This window comes from Maylandia zebra, linkage group LG7 (genome assembly GCF_041146795.1).
Source record: "Maylandia zebra isolate NMK-2024a linkage group LG7, Mzebra_GT3a, whole genome shotgun sequence".
NCBI lineage: Eukaryota > Metazoa > Chordata > Actinopteri > Cichliformes > Cichlidae > Maylandia > Maylandia zebra.
In genome coordinates, this window is record NC_135173.1 from 1250001 (window position 1) to 1273078 (window position 23078).

General features: G+C 44.5%; 1 protein-coding gene across 3 annotated transcripts in view; it reads right to left on the reverse strand.

The window, feature by feature from the left end:
• Positions 1-18396, reverse strand: part of gnao1a (guanine nucleotide binding protein (G protein), alpha activating activity polypeptide O, a) — a 110506-nt gene extending 92110 nt beyond the window's left edge. The window contains exons 1-2 of one of the 3 annotated variants that reach the window (XM_012924100.5): positions 17718-18394; positions 16912-16954 (exon numbers count right to left, since the gene is read on the reverse strand). In XM_012924100.5, coding sequence (XP_012779554.1) covers positions 16912-16954; positions 17718-17835 — 161 coding nt within the window. In that variant the 5' untranslated portion in view covers positions 17836-18394. Of the gene's footprint in view, positions 1-16911; positions 16955-17717 lie in introns of all 3 variants that reach the window. The other 2 variants (XM_004569160.6, XM_004569161.6) reach the window with 2 other exon arrangements.
• Positions 18397-23078: the final 4682 nt, after the last annotated feature.

The window sequence follows — 23078 nt, forward strand, 5'->3', positions numbered from 1 at the left end:
GTTGTCTCCAGGAGTTTAGCTGATTTAGAGCAGCAAGGTATGGTGGGTGTGTTCCGGTTAAAGAACACGGAGGCAGCTTCCAAGTTTAGGAGATTTATTCAGCTGTGGTCTGTAGTAACGATACATAAAGCAACTATCAGTACAGCACACATAAAACATTCAACATGCCCAGACATAATTCTAGCACAGAGATGGCACAAGGAACTGTATTCAACACTCACATCTATAACAACTTCAACAATTACACAAGAATTAATAATTAGCATTAACTAACTTAGTACCTTACATAGCATATTAGCGTATTAGCATAGGATAACATTAGCATAGTCACGAGGGAACAAATACACACAATAGCATCTGACATACACAACATCATGTAAACAGAACCCACCTTCTGGCATTCACACACAGCAATAAACCAAAACCCACGAGATGCTGATGAGAGGACACAAGGAACAATGCTGGCTATCAGCAGCTACAAGGCAGACTAGCAGCACATGGCACAGAGTGGTGCATTCAAGGAGCGTCAGCAATGATATGGTGAGTTCAATGACGTAGGACATATCAATCTCCACAGCGCAAACACTATCAATAAACAAACCACAACACTTCAACCAAGCAAACAACGTGCAAACAGTGGGCTTTCTAACACAGCCGCCCCCGACTGTCTGCACAGACCATCGAATCCAAGGTAGAAAGGCCACTCATAAAGCTCTTGGGAGCTGAGGATCAACTATGAGCACCACTTGGTCCGGTTTGAGGTACTCCGCATCCTTCTGCCACTTCTGTCTCTCTTGCAAGATAGGCAGGTAGTGACGGATGAATCGGGACCAGAAGTGGTTGACAAGAACTTGACTATGTCTCCATCTGCGACTCCCGATAAGGTTACTGGGATCGTAAACCACTTGAGGGAGTGATGCATCATAGCGTCCCCATCAGCAGGATGTTAGGTGTGATGGGGTCTGGATCTGCTATGTCTGATGCCGAGAGGCTTAGCATTTACGATACCTTCCACTTCCACAAGGACTGTACGAAGCACAGTTTCAGGGACCGTCTGCTCCTTAAGAGACCTAAAGAGCAATTTTCACGCACCTGACCTCTCTCTCCCAGGTGCCACCGAAGTGAGGAGCACTGGGGGGTGTTGAAACGGAAAGCAATCTGCTACTCTGCCAAACGCTCCTTCAACTGAGGCACCATGGTCTCAAAGGCCTCATGTAGCTCTCGGGCTCCACTGACAAAATTTGTCCCGTTGTCACACAGGAGCTTAAAAGGTTTGCCTCTTCTGGCAATAAAGCGCCTTAACGACATCAGAAAGGAGTGAGTGTCAAGGCTCTCGAGGAGGTCTAGATGCACACAACGGGTCGTCATGCACTTGAAGACTATGCCCCAACGCTTCTCTGTTCGATGTCCAATTTTCACAGTAAAGGGTCCAAAACAATCGACTCCAGTTGAATAAAAGGATGGTTTATACAGACGCAGACGAGCTGGTGGTAGATCTGCCATCTTTGGGATGGAAGGATTGGCACGCCAAGCCTGACACTGCCTGCAGTCCCTCTGATACCGTCTGACTGCTTCCCTCCCCCGGTGGATCCAGAACCGGCAACGCAGTTCAGCCAACACTCTCTCTGGTCCAGGATGAAGGAGGGTCTCATCAAAATCCTGGATGATGAGCTTAGTCAGAGGATTTTTTTTTGGGTCTAGTATGATCGGGTGGAAGGTGTCTAGCTCCAGCTGCTCAACTCTTCGTAACCTTCCACCAGTTCCGTATCCTTATCATATTCAGGTGATAATGTATATTTTTATACATTTTATTTATTGAATATTAAATTTGTAAAATATGTGTATACACACACACAAACACACACACACATACACACACACGTAGAAAAACATTTAGTATACACATCCAGAAATTTTTATTTTTTTTTGCATATACTATTATACATTGTACATATATTTATTAGTTTCAGATTTAGCCATTCGTATATTTTGCCTGTTTATGTTATTGTATTTTGCACAACTCTGTTGCTTGTGAAGCTCGCACACAAGAATTTCACTCGCATGTGCTGTACCAATGTACCTGCACATGTGATGTGACAATAAAAAGTGATTTGATTTGATTTGTGATTTGATTTGATAAGGAGTTCTAACGGCTGTTGGTTAGCAATGGTCTGCCAGACCTGAGTGCCTTGGCCTCCTCTGGGAATGACTCTGACTGGGCCTTCATCAGGAGGAGTTTCTCAGCTTTGATGTAATCGTCTGCTTCACTGGGCGAGCTTGAGTTTGGGTCAGCCGCCCCATGTAGGGACCGCGCTGTTGTCTTCATGAGATCCTTCCAGGTGGAGAACATGCTGATTTCAGGAAGTTGAGGGCAGGAGTTAACCCTAACCTGTCCACAGAAATATGATTTCTTCAGCTCACCATCCTCTGGCTCTGGATATGCTGGTGGGCTGGTCGGCCAATGCTCCTCGGATTGACGTAAAAACTCAGGGCCTTGGTGCCACCGGTGTGGTCGTGACAGCTCCTTCAAGGTCTTGCCCCTGGTAATGTCATCAGCAGGGTTATTCACGCTATCCACATATCTCCGGGTATTCCCATCTCTCTGCAGGTAAGCGACAGACCCATATGCTCTCTTGGAAGTGTTGCAAGAGATGTGAAGATCTCTACTTGAAGCAGATGAATCAGCAGACACTGGTGCATAACATCTGGGGATTTCCATTTGGATAAGATCAGGAATCTCCCTTTCCCAGGCAAGCCATCTGTCACGAAGGCTAGGTGGCTGGATCGGGTCGTCCCAGCCGAGCTGCTCCTTCCAAAGATCCTGTACCAGAGTCTTGGCCTGTGTGGTGAACGGTACTATATAACCTAGCGGATCGTACTGTCACGCAAGTGTTTTGTAGACGTTCCTCAGTGTGGGTTCAGTTCTCTCCCCCAGTCGATGTCTGTATTTAAAGGAGTCACGAAGGCAATCCCATGTCAATCCCAGAGTTGGCTCCCAAAGGTCCGTGCTAGACTGAGAGAGCCATAGGTCACTACTCTCAGATCTGACATTGGATGGAAGATGTTCAATGACAGCAGGGATGGTGCTGGCCCATTGACGTATCTCAAAGCCTCCGGTGTGGAGCAGCTGGCGCAGACTGTTGACTAGGGCCTTAGCTTCCTCTTGGGAGTGGGTGCTGCGGAGGCATGGTAGCACTTGCCATTCATAGATCTTCGACTCTTCATTCCTCTTCATGTCCCGCCAGAGGAAGCGCAGCACTGGTTTGTTTGCTGGCAAAAGGCGTGCCTGGTGGAACCTACCTTTGATGTCGCCAATCACAGCAACTGGATACTGTCAAAACCGAAGAAGAACTCCTAGCAAAGATGGACCTAGGGCAGGTCCAGGGAGGAGAATAGAGTTGAGGGACTTCCCTTTGTACTGGAAAGAGCAGTTAAAGACGATCCTGTCCGTGTCGCACCATGTGGTGAGGTATGAACCAGGATTCTGCAGTGGTTCTAGCTATCTCATGTGGCACCACGGCTACATAGCCCATGTTCTCTAGCTTCTGACTCTCCTGACAATATACTTCGGCGCGTTGTGGGCCTTTGACAAGTCTCCTCTCTGTACTGCGCAGACTTGGCAAGACTGCTTTGATAGGAGTTTGAAGCGTGGCGGAGTTGGCGCGACGAAGCAGTGGTGTGGCATACCTCTCTGTCTCATCGACAGTGACCCTGATGGTGGATGTCTGGAGTAGGTTTAGAGCTTGCTGATCTTGCTTCGATCGGGTTACCTGCTTCTCGCTCACATAAGGCAGTGTATCAATCTGACAGAGACGCTCAACATTCCTGAAAAGCTCACTGGTTGGCACAACTGTTGCTGTGAACAGGCACTGCTGCTCAGTTGCAGGAGTTTGGTCGATACTGATGGGACCTTGGAGCGACCAACCAAGCTTGGTATGGACAGCGATCGGTCCCCCTGTCAGGCCCAGATGAACTGGTTCTGTAGGTGCCATGAGATGAGGCATGTCAGAGCCGATAAGCAGCAGAGGTTGAACATGGTCTACCAAAGGCAGAGGTAAGTCAAGAAGGTGTTTATAGCGGCGTTGGAGAATCCTCACCGGATAGGAATGTTCTGAGAGACCAAGGGCATCGGCGGTGAATGCCTTTTGTATATGATACTTCTCCCCAGGTTTCTAGGGGGAGGACACTTGGAAGTGTCCCCGCAGGGTAAGTGTCTCAGACTCTGGGGTGAGGTTTAAACGTCGAACAGCTTGTGATAAAATGATGCTTCGTTCTTAGCAATCATCGAGTATTGCATGAGTCTCCAATGTTTGGTCCCTGTTGTACAGCAAGACCTTTACAACCTGCTTGGGGAGTGTGATCGTGTGTACAGCGTCTCTTTATGTCTGTCTCCACGTTGGTTGAGTGTGGAGTAAGTGCATATGAGAGCATGAGGGTGGGAATGGATGTTTGTATATGTGTGTGCCTGTATGTCTGTGTCTATATGTCAGGTTGGGTATTAGGCGCCACCTCTCTGGGGACATCTCAGGCCCTCCAAGGTTTGGAGGCCTATCTCCCCCTACCACCACTTTCCCTGCCAGTGGCAGACTCCCTCAGACATCGGTGCGTTGGTGGTTCTTTGTGTCCGGGGGTGGGCGTCCAGTTATACACCGGCTCACTCCTTGGCGGCCGCTTATCGGGGCCTGGAGCCTGGGGCTCGCTCGGGCCACTTCGGAGGTGGGGTGCCCTTGGCCTCTCGGCCTGGGGCTCGGTCACTCAGGCACGGCTGGCTGCCGGCGGAGCTCACGGGCGCGTCACTGCAACTCCCCCTGGCTTCTGCTCCGCGGCTGCTGAGTGAGCCCTCATCTGGGACTCTCCTCAGCTCTTTCTGGGACAGTGGCGCAGCTGCCCCTCTGTTGGTCTTCCTTGGTCTCTTGTGTTCTGGGGGCCTCTGGATGTCTGGAGTTTTGATCTCCTCCATACCTGCTTCATGCCCTGGAGGACGGGGCTGTGGCCCCCCCACACCCTCTAGCAGATCATTACATGAAGGAACCTTTTAAAAAAAAAAAACAAGCGCGTCCATGCTCACAGGTGTACACACGGGTGATCACACCCACAAACTACACCCTTTTTGGCTCCTACCTCAAAGCACACTGTGTTCTGTTGATCTTATGTGCTGCACAATAATGTTTAATATTTAGTATTTACTGTCATATTCCCATATATCATTGTGATGTTGTTTATTCTATTACTCTTGTTCTCTTCTGCTTGCTTTCTTTTTTCTTTCTCAGCAGGTGATCCAGGTGATCGATATATGCATTTTTTTTTCTGCCCGTTCTGTTGGTTTTTGTCTTTTGCCCTTCTCCCCCGTCCCTCTTCTCAGCTGTTTCTCTTTCCCTCTTTCTTTCTCCCCTTCTTTCCCCCAGTCAAGTCTGTTCCGTATTCAGTAAGTGAAAATAAAATAAACAATAAAAGGTGAATCAAATGGACCATTACGGCAAGGCTGGGATTGTCAATTTGGTAAAGTAAATCCGTTGGGCATCTTTCTTTGCCTTTAGACAACAATTCTGATGGCAAAAGAGCCAAACGGGACAGGCAAAAAAAAAAAGAGAAAAAAAAAAAGACCTTTACAACCTTCAGCATCACCTTGGGAGACCGGTTTGGCCTATCCAAGTACACTGTTGTAGTCGGAGCAGTCATCATGAGCACACTCTTCTGGATCTGCTGGACCGCATCATGCAGTACAGTCAGGTGTTGCTCTCTGTAGGTATTACAAGGTCGTTTGAGGGTGCAAACCTCCGGCTGGTGAGTTCTTCCACATTTCCAGCACCGCTGTTCATCAGTTAACCACCTCACCATCTGGTCGGTGGTCAGTTTCTTAAACTCTATACAAGCGTTCAGGAAATGCTCCTTATTCTCGCAGCAGGGACAGTATGGTTTTGGTCTGGATGAGGACTTTGGTCGAACAGAACTCCCTTCTGAGTATGCTGTGTCACTACTGCTATTAGTGTGTCATCAGTGACAGTAGCTCACCTCTTCATAAATGAAAATGTAATTATTCAAGTTACCTGTCCTCTCCTGTGTCAATATTAATGACTTACTGAGGGAGCAAACGACAGGCTGATCCAGTAGAAACAAATGAAAAGAAAATAGGCACACCTGAACCCCAGACAGGCCTGACAGAGACAGCAAAATACTGCTGCTGTTTGTCTTCTTATTTCAAAAAGGTCTCTTTATTTCAATCATTTCAGTAGATAAACACAATGCTAAGCGAGATTTAAGTGACTTTGGTTCTTCCAGTGGGAGCAGAAGTTTAAATTGTTCGCGTTAATGATACGTATCCAAACATCAGGACTCAACCTGGAGATGGCGTCTGTGCGAAAACGGAGTCTAAAACTGTGACGCTTCACTTATTTTAACCAGATGAATATTTTGGATAATTAATTAGCTGATTGCTGTTGTACGTATATATGCACAGCTATATACTCATTATCAAGTTTTTCTTTATCACTTTGTACTTTGTTAGTAAAGCAAACATGAAAGGAAAAAAGTAAAATGTTTTACAATTTAATGCAACATACTTCATACTGCAACATACTTAAACTGAATCAAAAATAAACCTTATATATGTTACAGTTTACAGTGCCATGGGAATAATTTAATTTTTTGTATTGCTGCGTATGTCTGCTCTGAGTTAGCTATGATACAAATACAAAAATACAAACATGCATTTAACCAGACACTCTTTCAGCTACACAGCCACAGTCACACTCAGCTGACTTTATATCAGCTGAGTGTGGTCATTGTAACAAGACTCCATTGTCTCGTAGTGCACTGAACTGACAGGAAATCTGCCAAATAGCTCTAACACACACGGAAAAAAAGTCACACAACCACAAAGCCACACATACAAAAGCACCAAGAAAAAGAAACTTTCAAGTGTGTGTAACTGCACACAAACACAATTCCCTATAACAAAAGACCTTTGTTTCTTATAAGAAGCCCTGATTAGCGCACAGACCACACACACAGTCATAATGACCTGGCTTTATACAAATGATCAAATGACCTGGCTTTATACAACTGATGATATATATATATATATATATATATATATATATACATATATATATATATATATATATATATACATGTATATATATATATATATATATATATATATATATATATATATATGTACACACACATATATATATATATATATAAATATATATATATATATATATATACATATATATATATATATATATATATATATATACATATTTATTAGGGGTGCAACGATATTCGTATCGATATTGAACCGTTCGATACAGTGCTTTCGGTTCGGTACGCATATGTATCGAACAATACAACATTTGTAATTTATTTTATCAATTTTCCTTCTGACGATGCTGTCTGTGTTGAGCGCTCAGTGAATCTGCATTCGACTACTCCGCCTAGGCTCGACAGTGCAGCCTAGGCGGAGTAGTCGAACGCAGATTCACTGAGTGCTCAACACAGACAGCATAGTCAGAAGGAAGAGCGCAGGGCAAGCTAGCGAGACAGAAGTTAAGCTCTCCTTGTAACATAGACCTCCCCCACCCTCATTCAGATCTGCGTTTGGAATTATTTTGGTTTTCATGTGACGTATGACCCTGAAGGTAAGCGAGTCATGGACTAAAGTAAAACAGTATGTTGGATGTGCCATGCAATGCTCAATTACATTGGCGTGAACTAGTGTGTTAGCGCAGTTAGCTCGTTAACGTGTTGGCCGTCTAGCCCCATGCACGGAGCGATCGGCGGTAGCTCGTTAACGGAGATTTGCCGTGTTGTGGTGTTAACGTCATTTCAACGAGATTAACCTGAAAGCACTAGTGGGAACACAACGAATATGACTGCACATTTACGCCGACATCATCCTAGTGCAAAGACAAAAACAACAAGCATGCTACTAACTTTAGCCGAGTCATTTAGACAGCTGTTAGCACAGGATTCTCCTTATGCTGCTGAGAATATAGCCCAGAAGAAGCGGATAGTATAGCTTTTATTTTGGAAAGAGACATTTCTCTGTAATAAACTCTCTTTTCCAAAGATGAGTGATTCCTCAATCAGATACAGGGCTCGCAATATCGCTAGCCCGACGTCCTGGGGCTAGCGATTTTTCCAGTCGGGCTACCAAAATCTATCTCTTCCCTGCCCGTCGGGCTATTGTAGGAAAAATATATGTCAATGCTTTTGCATTCTTTCAGAAATGTAGCTGGGTAATTATGTCATTGGCATCGGTGAGCCACTGTCAATATGTGACATATTGAAGTCGGTTTGAATTTGCGCTTGTTTTTTGCTTTCACTTTGCAATCATGCGAACTGTGTATAGAGAGCGACAGCACTGATCTGTGAGTGATGATAATTTGTGCACCAATTCCTCTGACATCGTCTTATTAATTGTTAGCTTACTATGCAAACATGACAAGTGAAATCTCTTATGTGAGTCCGTGTGTAAAAGTAGCAGGATATATATTTTAGTTCTGCTGAGCCAAATAAGACAGGTCGGGGTGAAGAAGTGACAGCCAAAGAAAAGCTTACCACAAAACGGAGAAGTTACGACAAATCAGACTATAAGGCAAAAAGAAAGTGCAGCTTTATGGTTTCATGGACAAAAGAATTTCTGTGGCTGCAATATGACGAGCTAAATAACCAGGGCTGCACATAAGTGGTCCGCAGGTGCGCATTCGCTGTCAAAATAAAAAACACGCACAAGGGTTAGGGTTAAATTCAAAAACTGTACTTTTGAGTTAAAATATATATTTATAATTTTAATAAATGACAAATTAAAAAGGCATGAACATTTTTTTGTATCGAAAAAAAATCGAACCGTGACACCAAAGTATCGAACCGAACCGTGAATTTTGTGTATCGTTGCACCCCTAGTATATATATATATATATATATATATATATATATATATATACACACGTATGTATGACATAGGTATGACATATGTATGACATATGTCATATGTATGACATATGTCATCCATATATATACATATGTGTATATATGGATGACATCAAGCTGTATGCCAGGAGTGAACGACGAGACATCGATTCACTCATTTACATCACAAGGATCTACACCAATGTCACTGGAATATCATTCGGACTGGAGAAGTGTAGTTGGATGGTAACAAAGAGAGGGAAGGTAGTCAGAACTGAGGGGATCGGACTACCAGAAGGCAACATTGCAGACATAGAGGACAGCTACAGGTACCTGGGGATCCCGCAGGCAAATGGGAACCACGAAGAGGCTGCTAGGAAAGCTGCAACCACCAAGTACCTGCAGAGAGTAAGACCTGAGGAGTCAGCTGAATGGGAAGAACCAGATCTGGGCAATGAACACTGACGCCCTGCCTGTGATCAGGTACCCTGCTGGGATCATAAAGGACGAGATAGAAGCTACAAGACAAGGAAGCTCCTGACCATGCATGGAGGGTTTCACCCCAAGTCCAGCACCCTGAGGCTGTACGCTAAGCGGAAGGAAGGAGGCCGGGGACTGGTGAATGCAGGAACCACTGTCCAGGTTTAGACAACAAACATCCATGAGTACATCAGGTAGATGGACACAACTGACCGTGTGCTAAGTGAATACCTCAGGCTGCAGAAATCTGGAGAAGAGGAGGGAGAGGAGGAACCATCATGGAAGGACAGGGCCCTGCACGGTATGTACCACCGGCAGATAGAGGAGGTGGCTGATATCCAGAAATCCTACCAGTGGCTGGACAAAGCTGGACTGAAAGACAGCACAGAGGCACTAATCATGGCAGCACAAGAACAAGCTCTGAGTACAAGATGCATAGAGGCTGGGGTCTATCACACCAGGCAAGACCCCAGGTGCAGGCTGTGTAAAGATGAGACAATCCAGCACATAACAGCAGGGTGCAAGATGCCAGCAGGCAGGGCATACATGGAACGCCATAACCAAGTGGCTGGCCTGGAAGTCCCGAGGTCAAAATGGGAGACGCCCCTAGGGTGGTGGAGAATGACCGAGCTAAGATCCTGTCGGACTGTGGCTAACCAAAGTAGTGGTGGACAACCAGAGGAAGACGGCCGTAGTGATGGACGTAGTAATACTGAATGACAGCAACATCAGGAAGAAGGAACACAGAAGCTGGACAAATATCAAGGGCTCAGAGAAGAGCTGGAGAAGTTGTGGAGGGTGAAGGAAACAGTGGTCCCAGTGACTCCCAAGATGGGGGAGTGGCTCCAGCAGGTCCCAGGAACAAGAAGGATGAAGAAGGACTAGAGGGGAATATTTTTCTATGTGTGCGCATTGACTTTAATATAATTAAAATGAAATGGAGGACAGGTAGGACAATAAACACAGAAAGATTTGCAGCATATTCAAAGAGCCTGTTGTGTTACCCGAGTAATAAAGCTGCTGCACGATTAGCTGCAGATAAAAACAACCAAATAACAAAAGGGGAAAAAAACGTGTGACTATACCAAGATCTCTGTCTGCACGGGGCAACAGGAGGGATTATATGAAGAGCTCTTTTATAAAGATCACTAGTTTTTAATGTCACCAGTTGATTTTATACCAATTAACTATTGGATGCTCACATAAACACCCCGCAGCAGACACCGAGCAGAAAAAGGCACTTTTTTCACTCATTTTATTTTGGAAGATTCTTGTGGCGTAGATTTGGTTTCACGAGGGATCAGAGAAACATGTTGCTAACACAAACAGACAAAACAAGACGTTAGTCTGATTGAACTAAAATCAGTGATTCGTGTGCTGTCCTCACCTGCAGTCTATGGTAAAGACCATCAATATTAAAAGCTAGCTGATTGATGTTAACAGTCATTCAGGTAATAGGATACATAACAAATCAAGTACAAAATCAGCTTTGATGTCATCATTCCTGCAAGAAAGAGATTTTTTTCAAAGGCCTTCAACAGTCACAAAGAGACTTCTTCTTCCAACAATTTCCTGGAAATTTCACACGGCCTTTCTGGGAGGTTTGCCTTTGATATTTCCATAATGTAAGTGTTGTACTTGTGATTTCCAAGTGGAACTGATCAATTTTAAAGGTCTGATATTTAAGTATCAGTTTGTAAAGACTGACTTACAGCGTGGAAACAAGAACAACTGAAGATTACTGTGAACGAGGTGAGTTCAAGGGAGGAGACGAAAAAGGGAAGTGCCAAAGTTTCTTCCCCTGGGATAAGAAGTACGAGTCTCGGTGGTCCCGATAAGGTTTTGATAGCCGAGTTCAAATTTGATTATTTACAACATGCAGATCTGATTGAGACACTAAACAAAAAGGGCATCACACACGCACGCACAGCTATGATGACCCCTGCTGTTAGTTCATGGCTCACTGAAGCGACCAATCAAATCATTCCAGTATAGAGCACGCCCATGGCTACATTTGGCCAATGAAGGATGACTATCTAGCTGACGGACCGTTTTGGACGACCAGTTGTAGACGGCCTCTCCGTGCCACACTGGAGTTGGTGCCAGCACGAGCTGCCCCTGCTCTCTGCAGCCCAGTTCCTCTGCTGGAGTCTGAGCGTCTCAGAAAAAGGCAGCTAATAATTATCAAGGAGAGCAGAGTCCAGGAGAGAAGTGCTCTTTGCTCTTTGTCCTTGACTCTCTTTGTCACTTCTTCTAGCTTGCTGAATAAGTTATAACATGTTGTTTCACTTGCCGATCTCTCCTCTGTAGCTCAAAATGTCTTCATCTTCCTCCTCTTACCTTCCCAGTCTGATTCACACTCATCCTCCCTCCTCGTATATCGCTGCACCCTCTTCTCTCCTATCCTGTTTCCTTTCACACTCCCACAACACTTTTCTGTCCTTTGAGAAAGAAGAAATTGAATTCTCGTGCCTCACTGCTTCAGCGTGTTGTCCCTGGGACTCTCCTCCTTGCTCTTTGTGTTCTTCCCTCTTTCCTTTCTTGTTCTCCTACTTCATCCTTGTTTCCATCACTGTCACACTTTCTATTTTCTCCTGTAATTTCAGTCTTTTCTATCCCCTGTTTGCAGACTGCAATTCTTTGCCCCGTTTCTATGCGCTGGGTATTTTTTGCCTTCATTAAATTCTGCCTCCTTCCATCTATAACGCTCCTTTGCCTCTCTGAGCAAAACACCACCACCTTTTTCCCTCAGTTTTGCTTCCCTTCCCCCCTTCTATTCTCCTCTTCTGAGGCTTAAACCCAATTATCTTGTGTTCTAGAGAGAGAAACCACACACACACGGTGGGAACAGCCTGTGGGAAGCAGCGCAGCCGCGAGGGACGGACGCCGTTTGTTCTCCCTTCGGCCGGTCGCCTCCGATCGTGTCAGCAAGACACAAGCGCACATATACACAGACTGAGAAAGCCAGAGATAAAGACGAGAGGGAAATACAGAAAAGGAGGCATTGTATGTCACACACACAAGCCTGTTTAGCTATCTTAGTGAAGACCTTTATTGACATAATGGTTTCCCCAGCCCCTAACCATTACAAATGAATGCCTGACCCTAAACCTAACTGTAACCCTGACACTAAAACCACATTTTGAGCCTCAAAAAGGCCTTCAAACTTGTGAGTGTGTCCTCACAAGTGACTGTTGGTCCTCACAAAGATAGCTAGACAGGAACACACACACACAAAGAGAATAACTGACTGAATTGCTTTGATGCTAAAACACACTCTAATCAAAATAACTGGATAAAGATTTATGAATTCATATAAGTTTGGTTCACAATTTTCTTCACGTCAGTTTAAATCAATACAAAATTGAAAGCTGATATTTCATGTTGAATGAACTACTTCAGAATAACCATTTTACTGCATAAATCTCCACAGAAAAACACCAAAAACCAATAATCACTGATGTTGGTTTGTTTGAGCACGTCGCGATCCCGAGCTTAACATTCCCACCGCTTTAAACGTTCCTAAGCAGGGATGATGAAACGAGCGTCACTGCCCTGTTTGGGTAAAAGTCAGTTACTCAACGACATCTTTATTAAGTGAGCAATGCAGGCCTCCTCTGTTACTCTGTGACTATGAAGTGCATTGAACTCATGATGTGTTTAACAGTCTTGGCTTGCATGTGTTGTATTCTGTCAGTTATTGAAAGAGAAATTACACAGACATTTAATAACGTGTCAAAAGATGTCATGAATGCCTCCTTTATGACTTTTCTTTTTACAGACCAATGTGTGATTAGAATGTGTGATAAGCATGACAGCTCAGCTAAACTGAGGCTTTACGACTACGCAAGGACCAAAATACAAGCATGCTGGTAACACCTCACCCTTTGAGTCATTTCAAACATCTGCGTACCTGAGGGCCAAAAACATGGTTTACAAAAATAAATAAAGGCTATGGTAGCATTGTAAAATGTCCACGAGCGCAGCGTGTCAGCTATAAAACAGCAGTGTTTGGATCTTGAACGCTATGATTTGAAACTGGAAGCTGGAAATTCCACTTGTTTCAGCAACGATTTTGCTATTTTATCCTTTAACTGCTGCTAGGTCATTAGGCAAACCTATAAAATATAAATCTTACATCTCCAGAAATAATTAATCCATTTCCTGGTACGCTTACACCCATCTCTGGAGTTTGCCCTTCCAGGAGCAGCCCCCAAAGCAAAGCCTTTCAGGGCAGAGTGCAGCCTACTCACAGCCACTCTGACAGGACAGAGGGCTGTACTTAGTCACATTGCTGGGAACAACCTCTAATATCTTCCTCACTTTGCCTGACGGCGGCTTCTTCCTCGCTCCTGTTTGATGATATGAAAATATCCGACATTAAATTAGTTTTCTCACATGCTCACAGTGAACGCTGCTGGAGAGGTCAGTTTGCCAGCTGGGCAGCGAGAGAACATTTGCACACGTCTAAACACACACAGGCCCCATAAACAGATGGTGTCTCCTCGTGCACGCACACACACACACAGTGATATGCTGTTAACACATGACCAGGTCCCTCGAGTTTGCGGCCCAAACATTACACACGAGATAACATCGTGTACGTACTTATGCAAAAACGCACACAATCCAGTCATTCACATGATTCTGAAACCAGTTCCCCATCCCTGCACAGTCAAACATGTTCTTCCTCAGTTCGTCATCCTGCTTCCTCTTTACTGTCTCAGAAGTGCAGTCTACAGTGGACCATGCTGTAGCTTCACACCATCAGAGCTTAGTCATCCACACACTGCTGTACTTAATCCACTATCGCTAACACGCACCAACGACGAGCACCTGCGTTCCCCTCAGAGACGTTATCGCTGCTTTGTCATGAGCTGCTGTCATTCAGTGATTGCATCACATCGGAAAGCAATAATCTGCATTCTAAAGGAGAACGGGCACAGACCTAAACGACTTCACCCGTGCACAGTGCACACTATTGTGTCTATGCTGTATTATACAAAGCGCTGCTATAATAGACTCCCTACTTCCAATCATTGAGATCACACACACGCAGCTGCCACACGGATACGCCGCAGCTCAGTGGACACGCCGTTAAATCTAAACCTTAATCTAATCCACTCGTCCTCCCTGTGCGAAGAAAGCAGTCCACTAACAGCAGCAGGTCACTCGGACACGCCCCGATGTTGAAAGCACACTGTGAAAGAAAATGCAGCGAGGAGTTTCCAGAGCATCTAAAAGGCTTCCCTCACAGGGCGCTGACCGCCACTTTGGAAAAAAAAGTTTTCGATTGTTTATAAAGAAACACAAATGCTCTAATTTTACAATTTATACAGTAGTCCATTACTGGCACTTTGAAAATGCCTCTGATGTGGTCCCGCTGCATCACGCTGCTCGATACCCGCAAACAGAACGAACCCTGATAAGAGTATAGAGCGTAGTGGATAAAACCAAGAATAGTTTTAACATGACATCCATTCTTGCAGACTGTAGCCAGACAGCAGACACATGGAGGTGGCAGGACTGATGTGAAGAACAATAACTGGCTCCTTTTTGTCAGGAAATCGTGTCGATTGATGAGCAGAAGTCAAAAACATCCACGCTGTCTTATGTAATAAAGGATATAAAGTAACAACCTTGTCGGCACCGTCTACATAAATCTATTAAACCAACAGACTCAGACCTAAATGGATTAACGCCAGGTTTTATAAGTGCACGAACTACATCAGTCCAATGCATACAACGACTCCAGTGAACCCACTGGGAGGACTGGTCCATTGCTGGAAGGACCATTAACAGCTGAGCAACAGGCTCATCTGGATCCACTCGTGTCCGTCATGTGATGCGTCGCCATGCATGCACAACCAAAGCAAGCCTATTATCGGCTAAAATACACCAGCGGAGAAGACTGATGGAAAACCATATGTCATAATGGGATTACAGATTTGAAAGAAAAGGACCGGGGGGGCAGCCTATGTGCAGCCAGCCTTAAAGAGGAACTATAGTAAATCCTGTAGGTGCTTTATAGGATTATTGCAGCAACGCTGCAAACACAAAAACAGCATTAGGAGTATGATAAGGTTGCCACAGATAAGTCCTGATAGAAGGATCATTACGCACATCGTTGTGAGTCCACAGGAGAAAGAAATCTTTAATTTAAGCCCCTGAACTCAGCCCTAAATCTCAACAGAAGAAATCCAGATGTGCCACAGCTACACTGGACTCACATCTGGTAACTGTGTAAGCCTTCACAGGCTAAAGCACATCCAACAGGGTAAAACAACGTTTCAGTAAAAATATTACAGAAATAAAACGGCTACGTCACATTTCGGGTCAAAGATTGTCGCACTCAGTTTCTCGTTTCAGTTTTCGGCTACTGGTCCATGATGGCCTATAAGCCTCATCCCAACCACTCCCACCAGGAAAAAAATCAACAAGTAAATAATTTGAGAGCCTGAAAAAAAAAACAATACAGAATAAAATGAGAATAGTTCTTTAGAGTCAGTCAGCCCCATCGCTAATGGATAAAGTGTTTAAGCTCAATAAAATATCACGATTATATAATGATGGTAGTCATTTGTGTGGGAACATTATCATTCAACCAGGGTAACAGGTAGCAGCATTTCCCTGGTGTCTACACAAACTAATCCTCCTACAATGTATTATTACAGGATTTAACAGTAAAAAAACAAAACAACAGTTCAGTGCTTTTAAAATGGAAAGCGAATGCATAACTTACCCAGTCACTGCAGTGGGTGAGAAAACCCACTGCATCTGTCTGAACATAACCGTAACCAATGATTCATCCTGCAACCGTCAAACGATACAGTCGTCCTTTTGCAGATGCACAAACTTGGAAACTCCAGACCAATCATACGTTTCTAAAATTGTGGTTTTTTTAGTAGCTAAACATTAAATCTGGATCCATTTTTGCATCAGATAAAAATGTTACACTAGGCTGTCAACAGTGCAGCACCTGTGTGTGTGTGTGTGTGTGTGTGTGTGTGTGTGTGTGTGAGTGTGTGTGTGTGTGTGTGTGTGTGTGTGTGTGTGTGAGTGTGTGTGTGTGAGTGTGTGTGTGTGTGTGTGTGTGTGTGTGTGTGTGAGTGTGTGTGAGTGTGTGTGTGTGTGTGTGAGTGTGTGTGAGTGTGTGTGTGTGTGTGAGTGTGTGTGTGTGTGTGAGTGTGTGTGAGTGTGTGTGTGTGAGTGTGTGTGTGTGTGTGTGTGAGTGTGTGTGTGAGTGTGTGTGTGTGAGTGTGTGTGAGTGTGTGTGAGTGTGTGTGTGAGTGTGGTGTGTGTGTGTGTGTGTGTGAGTGAGTGTGGTGTGTGTGTGTGTGTGTGTGTGTGTGTGTGTGTGTGTGTGTGAGTGAGTGTGGTGTGTGTGTGTGTGTGTGTGTGTGAGTGTGTGTGAGTGTGTGTGTGAGTGTGTGTGTGTGTGTGTGTGTGGGGCATAAGAAAAAGGACACACATGCACACTATAGGTTTATTAGACCGTGGTTATGAAAGACTTACTTCATCTGTTTGACGATGGTGCTTTTCCCTGACTCTCCGGCCCCTGAGGGATAAGAGACAAGAAGACAATATAAACAGGGTGTGTGTGTGTGTGTGTGTGTGTGTGTGTGTGTGTGTGTGTGTGTGTGTGTGTGTGTTTGACAGAAAGATGGAGATAGAGTGTCAGAGAGGAGGGGTAGGTAGGGAAGAGAGAGAGAGGCAGGGAGGTATGTGCACAGCACAGCAGCAGCGGGTGGAGATGAAAGAGATGGACAAAGTGGCTGAAGCCTTTCTTCCTCAGCCTCTTCCATCCTCCATCTTGCAACAGAGTCAAACAGATTAAACACTCGAGGTTAATTTCGCGCAAAGTATCAATGAATCAATCCCAAACCAATGAAGCAGTGCTGCCTGTGCGGGGCCCTCCACTGCTGCATGCTGCCATTTTTTCGCCTTGGCTTCCATCTGCAGCTAACATCTCTGGTGTAGATGTCATCTTTTACCGACCCACCGACTGATTGCGCGTTAAAACATTTGGACCATCTGCCGTTATTCAAGCAGGTGGCTTCAAAACGACAATAGGAAGGAAGGGTTCCTTCAAATGCACAATAAAAAAATCACAACGCATCTTTGTTCTTGTTGTTGAATATAGTTTGTGACAGACGTCGACAGTTTCTGTCTTTTCTTTCTTTATTTCCAACACCAACCCACACCCACCCACACGCGCGCGCGCACGCACACACACCACACCTTCCCACGGCCCCAGGGTCTCATTTCTCAGCCCTGGCGCTACCAGCCGAAGAGAAGGGCATTAAAGCCAAGTCTCTTACCGAGCAGCAGCAGTTTAACATCTTTGGCCGCGGTGAGGCCGTCCTCCTTCAGGTTTTTCTCGATGGCTTTGCTCCGATCCAGAGCCGCCCTCTCCTCTGCGCTCAGAGTACATCCCATGGTCAGAGAACACAGCTTGATAGAGTATCGGTACCGGGATCCACGGAAGAAAGCGCAATAATTAGACGAATGAATGAAACTTCAATTGCAAATCCTTTTTCTTTCCTTCGCTGGTTTATTGCCCCCCTTTTCTCTGCTCAGGCTTCGATCCCTCTACGATCCCTGTTTCTTTCTGGGCAGCCGGGTAGAAGCACCGTTAAAGCATTGAAATCAGGGATCCGCTCGGTTTGATCCACAGCGCAACACCGAGACGATATAGCCTCCGCAGCTGGTCGCTTCTCACGCGTGGTCTCGGAGCTGGTCCGTCCTTTATCCGTGTCTTTCTTTTCTCTTTTTTCCTCCGTTAGTAAATCACGATAACGGTTCCCTTCTTCTTCTTCTTCTTCTTCTTCTCCACTCGTCTATTCTGCGTTACTGGGCGGCGGTGCGCATTGCTCGGTTCTTCCGTTTGACTCCTCCGGGGCGGGCGGCGGCGGGGACTCGCTCTGTAACACTACTGCCTCCCGGTAGCTCCGGTAGGGGCTCAGTGCTCCGTTAGTTCATTCGTTCAGTTGCAGGTTTCTGACGTCAGAGCAGTGAAAACAAATGTGGGAGAGCACATCCACGCTCCCAGTGGCGCGGCCTTGTGGCGCACTGGTATATAGTACCATCATGGGCTTCTATGGGCTCAAAATGTGGTCATAAATATTTTGTACTTGTAAAAAAGATTTGTGTGTGCGTAAAAAAGATTTGTATGTGTAAAAAAGATTTGTGTGTGGACTTAGAAAAAAACCCTGCAAGTTACAAGTATGGATTTTTGACCCTATTTTTCTTCCCTTCATCTGATTGGTCAATGTCATGTCAATCACAAATGTAACAATCCAATCAGAGAACAGATGGGTTTGGCTGTCGAGGGGCGCTTTCTTTGAACTGCAGGTCTTTGAAGGGAATAAATGCCCTTTTACATGCCAACCCAGCGTTTTCCTTCATCACCACGAAGGAAAACAGTCTGTGGTCGTCCGAGTTTGGTGATTTTTGTGTCACAGGTCTACGTGTTTAATACAGGGACTTCCACAGCCTTTTCAACAGCGCTGCGGACCGCGGGGTGGGGGCGGGCAGTGTTTTTGAAATGACAGTCTTCATTACAAAGCTTTCTTCGTTATGAATTAGCATACATGTTTTTATTGAACATTTGAAGAACCAGCAAAAAAAACAAACTCTTGTAGAGGACATAAAGTCAGAGATAGAAAAGACAAGGAGCAGGTGCATCTAGTACAGGTAGAGCTGCTGCAAAAACCCACAGAGCCCAGCAGCCAGCGCAACAAATTCTGGATCCTTTGCTTTTAGTTAGCAGTTAGCATTAGCAGCACATCCTGCGTCCGATGTGAAAGGACCTTTATGCTGGCACTGTGACTCACAGCAATGGTCCTGGGTCAGCCCTGACTTTGTGTTAAACTAATCCTAAAGTAATGATGTATTTCTAACCACTGATATAGAGCTGGGCGATATATCGAGTTTTTAAAAAATATCGATATATTTTTATACGAGATATAAGATGTGACAATATCGTTTATATCGATATAGTCTATGTTACGTTATAATTATACTTGCGGAGCCGCAAGTTTGCCTCTCTTTCGTCCACTTTCGTCTTTACGCAACGTTACTCGGCCTCGCCTCTCCTTCACTGAACACAACTCCCCCTCCTCCCCCATCGCTTCACCTGCAGGAAGCGACAAGATGGACACGGCAAATCCGTTAACGAGTTACTGCGCATCGCCCCGTGCATGGGGCTGGACGGCGTCAACGTGTTAGCTAGCTAACCACGCTAACGAGCTAACCACGCTAACGAGCTAACCACGCTAACGCCATGCAGCCCAGAGGTGCTGCACGGACCAAAATCCTTTCATTTTCTCAAAAGTTGACAGCGCGCCTTATGTATGAATTCTGGTTGTGCTTGGTGGCCGCGAACCGATTTTATGTGGAACACGGCGCTCAGCAATCTGTCAAAAAATGTTTGAGTACGACTTTGGTAAGCTACGGAGCTGCACCGCTTGATGGATTGTCGGAGCATTACGGCTGAGCCTCGCGGAGTGATACGTACTGTGCTTCAACGTAATATTACCTTACTGTGTATAAGGACCAAAAATGGCACCTGTAAGAGACGTGGTTGCGAAGCGGATTTCAAACTCCAGGTTGTCAGTCACGCAGTACAAGTTGGGAACAGAGCAGCTGTGAAATCTGTCCTTGTTATAGTGCTCGTCTTTTAGTTTACATTTTGACTGCACATTTGTGAGCTTTTTGTTTAGCACAAAAACAACATTGTTTTCTTTTATTTATGGAGCATTATTATTTAATAAATGCTCATAATTTATTTTTGAGTAAATTTTATGTACATCTGCTCTATGTTAATAAAAGTGCCTGTGTGACATCTGGGACACAGCTTTGACTAAGAACTCTCTTTTTGTTCTTACTTTATGGCTTTAAAAAATATATATCGAGATATATATCTTATATCGCCGTCCAGCTAAAAAATATCGAGATATGAATTTTGGGTCATATCGCCCAGCCCTACACTGATATACCACAACTTTTTCCTTTCAACAGCTACTGAAAGTTAGGGGACCTAGCTGCTATCGGATATTTATATAGCGATCCTCCAGCTTCAAACGGTATCACCCTTCAAGGACCTGCAGTTCAAAACAGCGCCCCTCCGACAGCCAAACCCATCTGTTCTCTGATTGGATTGTTACATTTGTGATTGACATGACATTGACCAATCAGATGACGGGAAGAAAAATAGGGTCAAAAATCCGTACTTGTAACTTGCAGGGGTTTTTTTTCTAAGTCCACACACAAATCTTTTTTACAAGTACAAATCTTTTTTACGCATAAAAATCTTTTTTACGCACACACAAATTCTTTTTACACATACAAATATTTTTTACGCACACACAAATCTTTTTTACAAGTACAAAATATTTATGACCACATTTTGAGCCTATAGGCTTCAGAAACAGTTAAACCCAAAGCGACTCCAGGTTAAGTTAACCGTGAGGTTGATCTGTCTATAGGTCCGATGGCTCGTAGAAAATCACATAAAGTAGGGTTAAATGGATATCTCATACTCGATAGAGCAACAGATTTCATTTTCAGACGCATAAAACTGCAAATGCATGAGATTTGTTTGCTCGTGTAGCTTTCTCTGAAGTTCTCTTCAGTAATAATGTCCTGGCATCATTGTATAAGACACTTGGACTGATCTGAAAGTATCTCTGAGACTCTTCCCAAAGACAGCAGTGCGGTGGTTACATGCAGGGCTGGATCTAACCTTTCTGATACCCCAGGCTAACTCATGATTTGGTACCCCCAACCTCCTTACATATTCATTTTTACCACCACAAGTTTTTGAGAAAATTGTCCCTTTTAGGTATGTAAATGGCCCGAAGGAAATGTACAGGATAGATGGATTCCCATTTTTGGCAAACAGGTTAAAACCCCATTTTTGTAATTCAGAGGGCAAAAGTTTGTTGGACAATTTAAAGCAGGGGCGGCCAACTCCAGGCCTCGAGGGCCGGTGTCCTGCAGGTTTCCCCAGTCTTATAAAATGTCCTGTTTATAAGATTTGGGGAAACCTGCAGTCAGCTGAGACTGAAGAAGTCACTTGGAGTGACGAAACGTTTCTCCCACAAAACGCTACGTCCAGATGAACAGAATCAACTTTTGCACAACAACATTTAGCTACGTGGAGCATAAATTAGCTAAGGTGAACACAAACACGTATGTTCAGCATCTGGTAAACAGCTGCGAGTGACCAAAGGTCATAAAACAAAAAAGATAAGTAGCCAGTGCATTAGCAGTGATCATAATTTCATCCTACAAACAAATATTTAATCCAAGATTAAATATCGAAGCTACAGTATTAGTTTATATATATTTTGACTATAATTCAATACAGTTGCAGTTCTAATATCACAAATGTGTTCATGGACATAATATTGTTAAGGAAAAAATACTGAGGGAGGCAGCTGTTCCATTACATCGTTTTTATTGAGTTGCTGGCTTCATACAGCCGCACTGTTCATCTAACCATCACACTGTTTGTGGAAATGGAGCCATTTTCCAGCTGATTGTGTGGCTGGTTTGGTAATAATCAGCATCATCAACAATATGACATGGAAAAACACGCATTACATGCACACCTTGTACCCCTCTGTTTGCACAAGATCATCTAAGATGCCTTGCTTTTATTGACTTTGTGTAATATTTCAGTCTTGATATTGTAGTCAATTGGGAAAAATGACATTGGCTTTGAGAAAGAAAAAGAAGCCCTCAGTGGTTACAGCCATGACTAATGGTTGGATCTTGGCTACAGCTCTGAGGTTACATATGTGGCAAAATAAGAAGCTTCTGGCCCAGCTTTCCTCAGCGTAAGTGTTTTCGTGCCTCCATTTGGATCTATTTTAAAACTTCAGACAACATCATCCTTTGCTAATAATTTATCAGACATTAGACTTTAGAGTCATAGTTTCCGGTATGTTGGCGATGGTGTTTGGCTCTGCCGCTGCCGGGTGCAGTTTGTCGCGCTCTACTACTGTTGTGTTGTTTTTTCTGCTCTACTGTTCTCACTCAGTTTTAATGATGTATTTGCTGCTCTGGTGTATGATCGCCTGGCAAAGCCAGGCTATTTACCATGACGCCACACGATGTCTCGTCGTCCTCTGGCATTTTCCACCCTCCTCCATTAGCTGGATCCTCGTCAGGCGATTTCAGTGGTCCCTCTAGAGCATAGGTTTCAAACTCTGGCCCGCGGGGCAAATTTGGCCCGCAGCCTAATTATATTTGGCCCACAAAGCCATACCAAATTACTATTAGAGCTGGCCTACTGGTATTATACAGCTAATATATATATTGTGTAGTATTAAGCTTTGCTTGTTCCATATTCAGTTTTCCAGCAAAACGTGTTTGAGTCCATAAGAAAAGATTCATTCTTATATCTTGACCTTGACCTTGATCTGGAGGAAGATTTTTTTTCAATAAATATTAACGTTAGCCCGCGACTTTGTTCCAGTTTTGAATTTTGGCCCACTGTGTATTTGAGTTTGACACCCCTGCTCTAGACCACAGAGAAGGAGAGGGAGAAGAGGAGGTATTCAGGTAAAGCTCGGGCTTTACTGGCGGCGTGGTTTGGCTGGTAAGCGACGTTGAGCGTGCGTTGTCTCCTGCGTCCAGAAAAGCTCCATGGATGGCGACTTGTTTTCCACGGC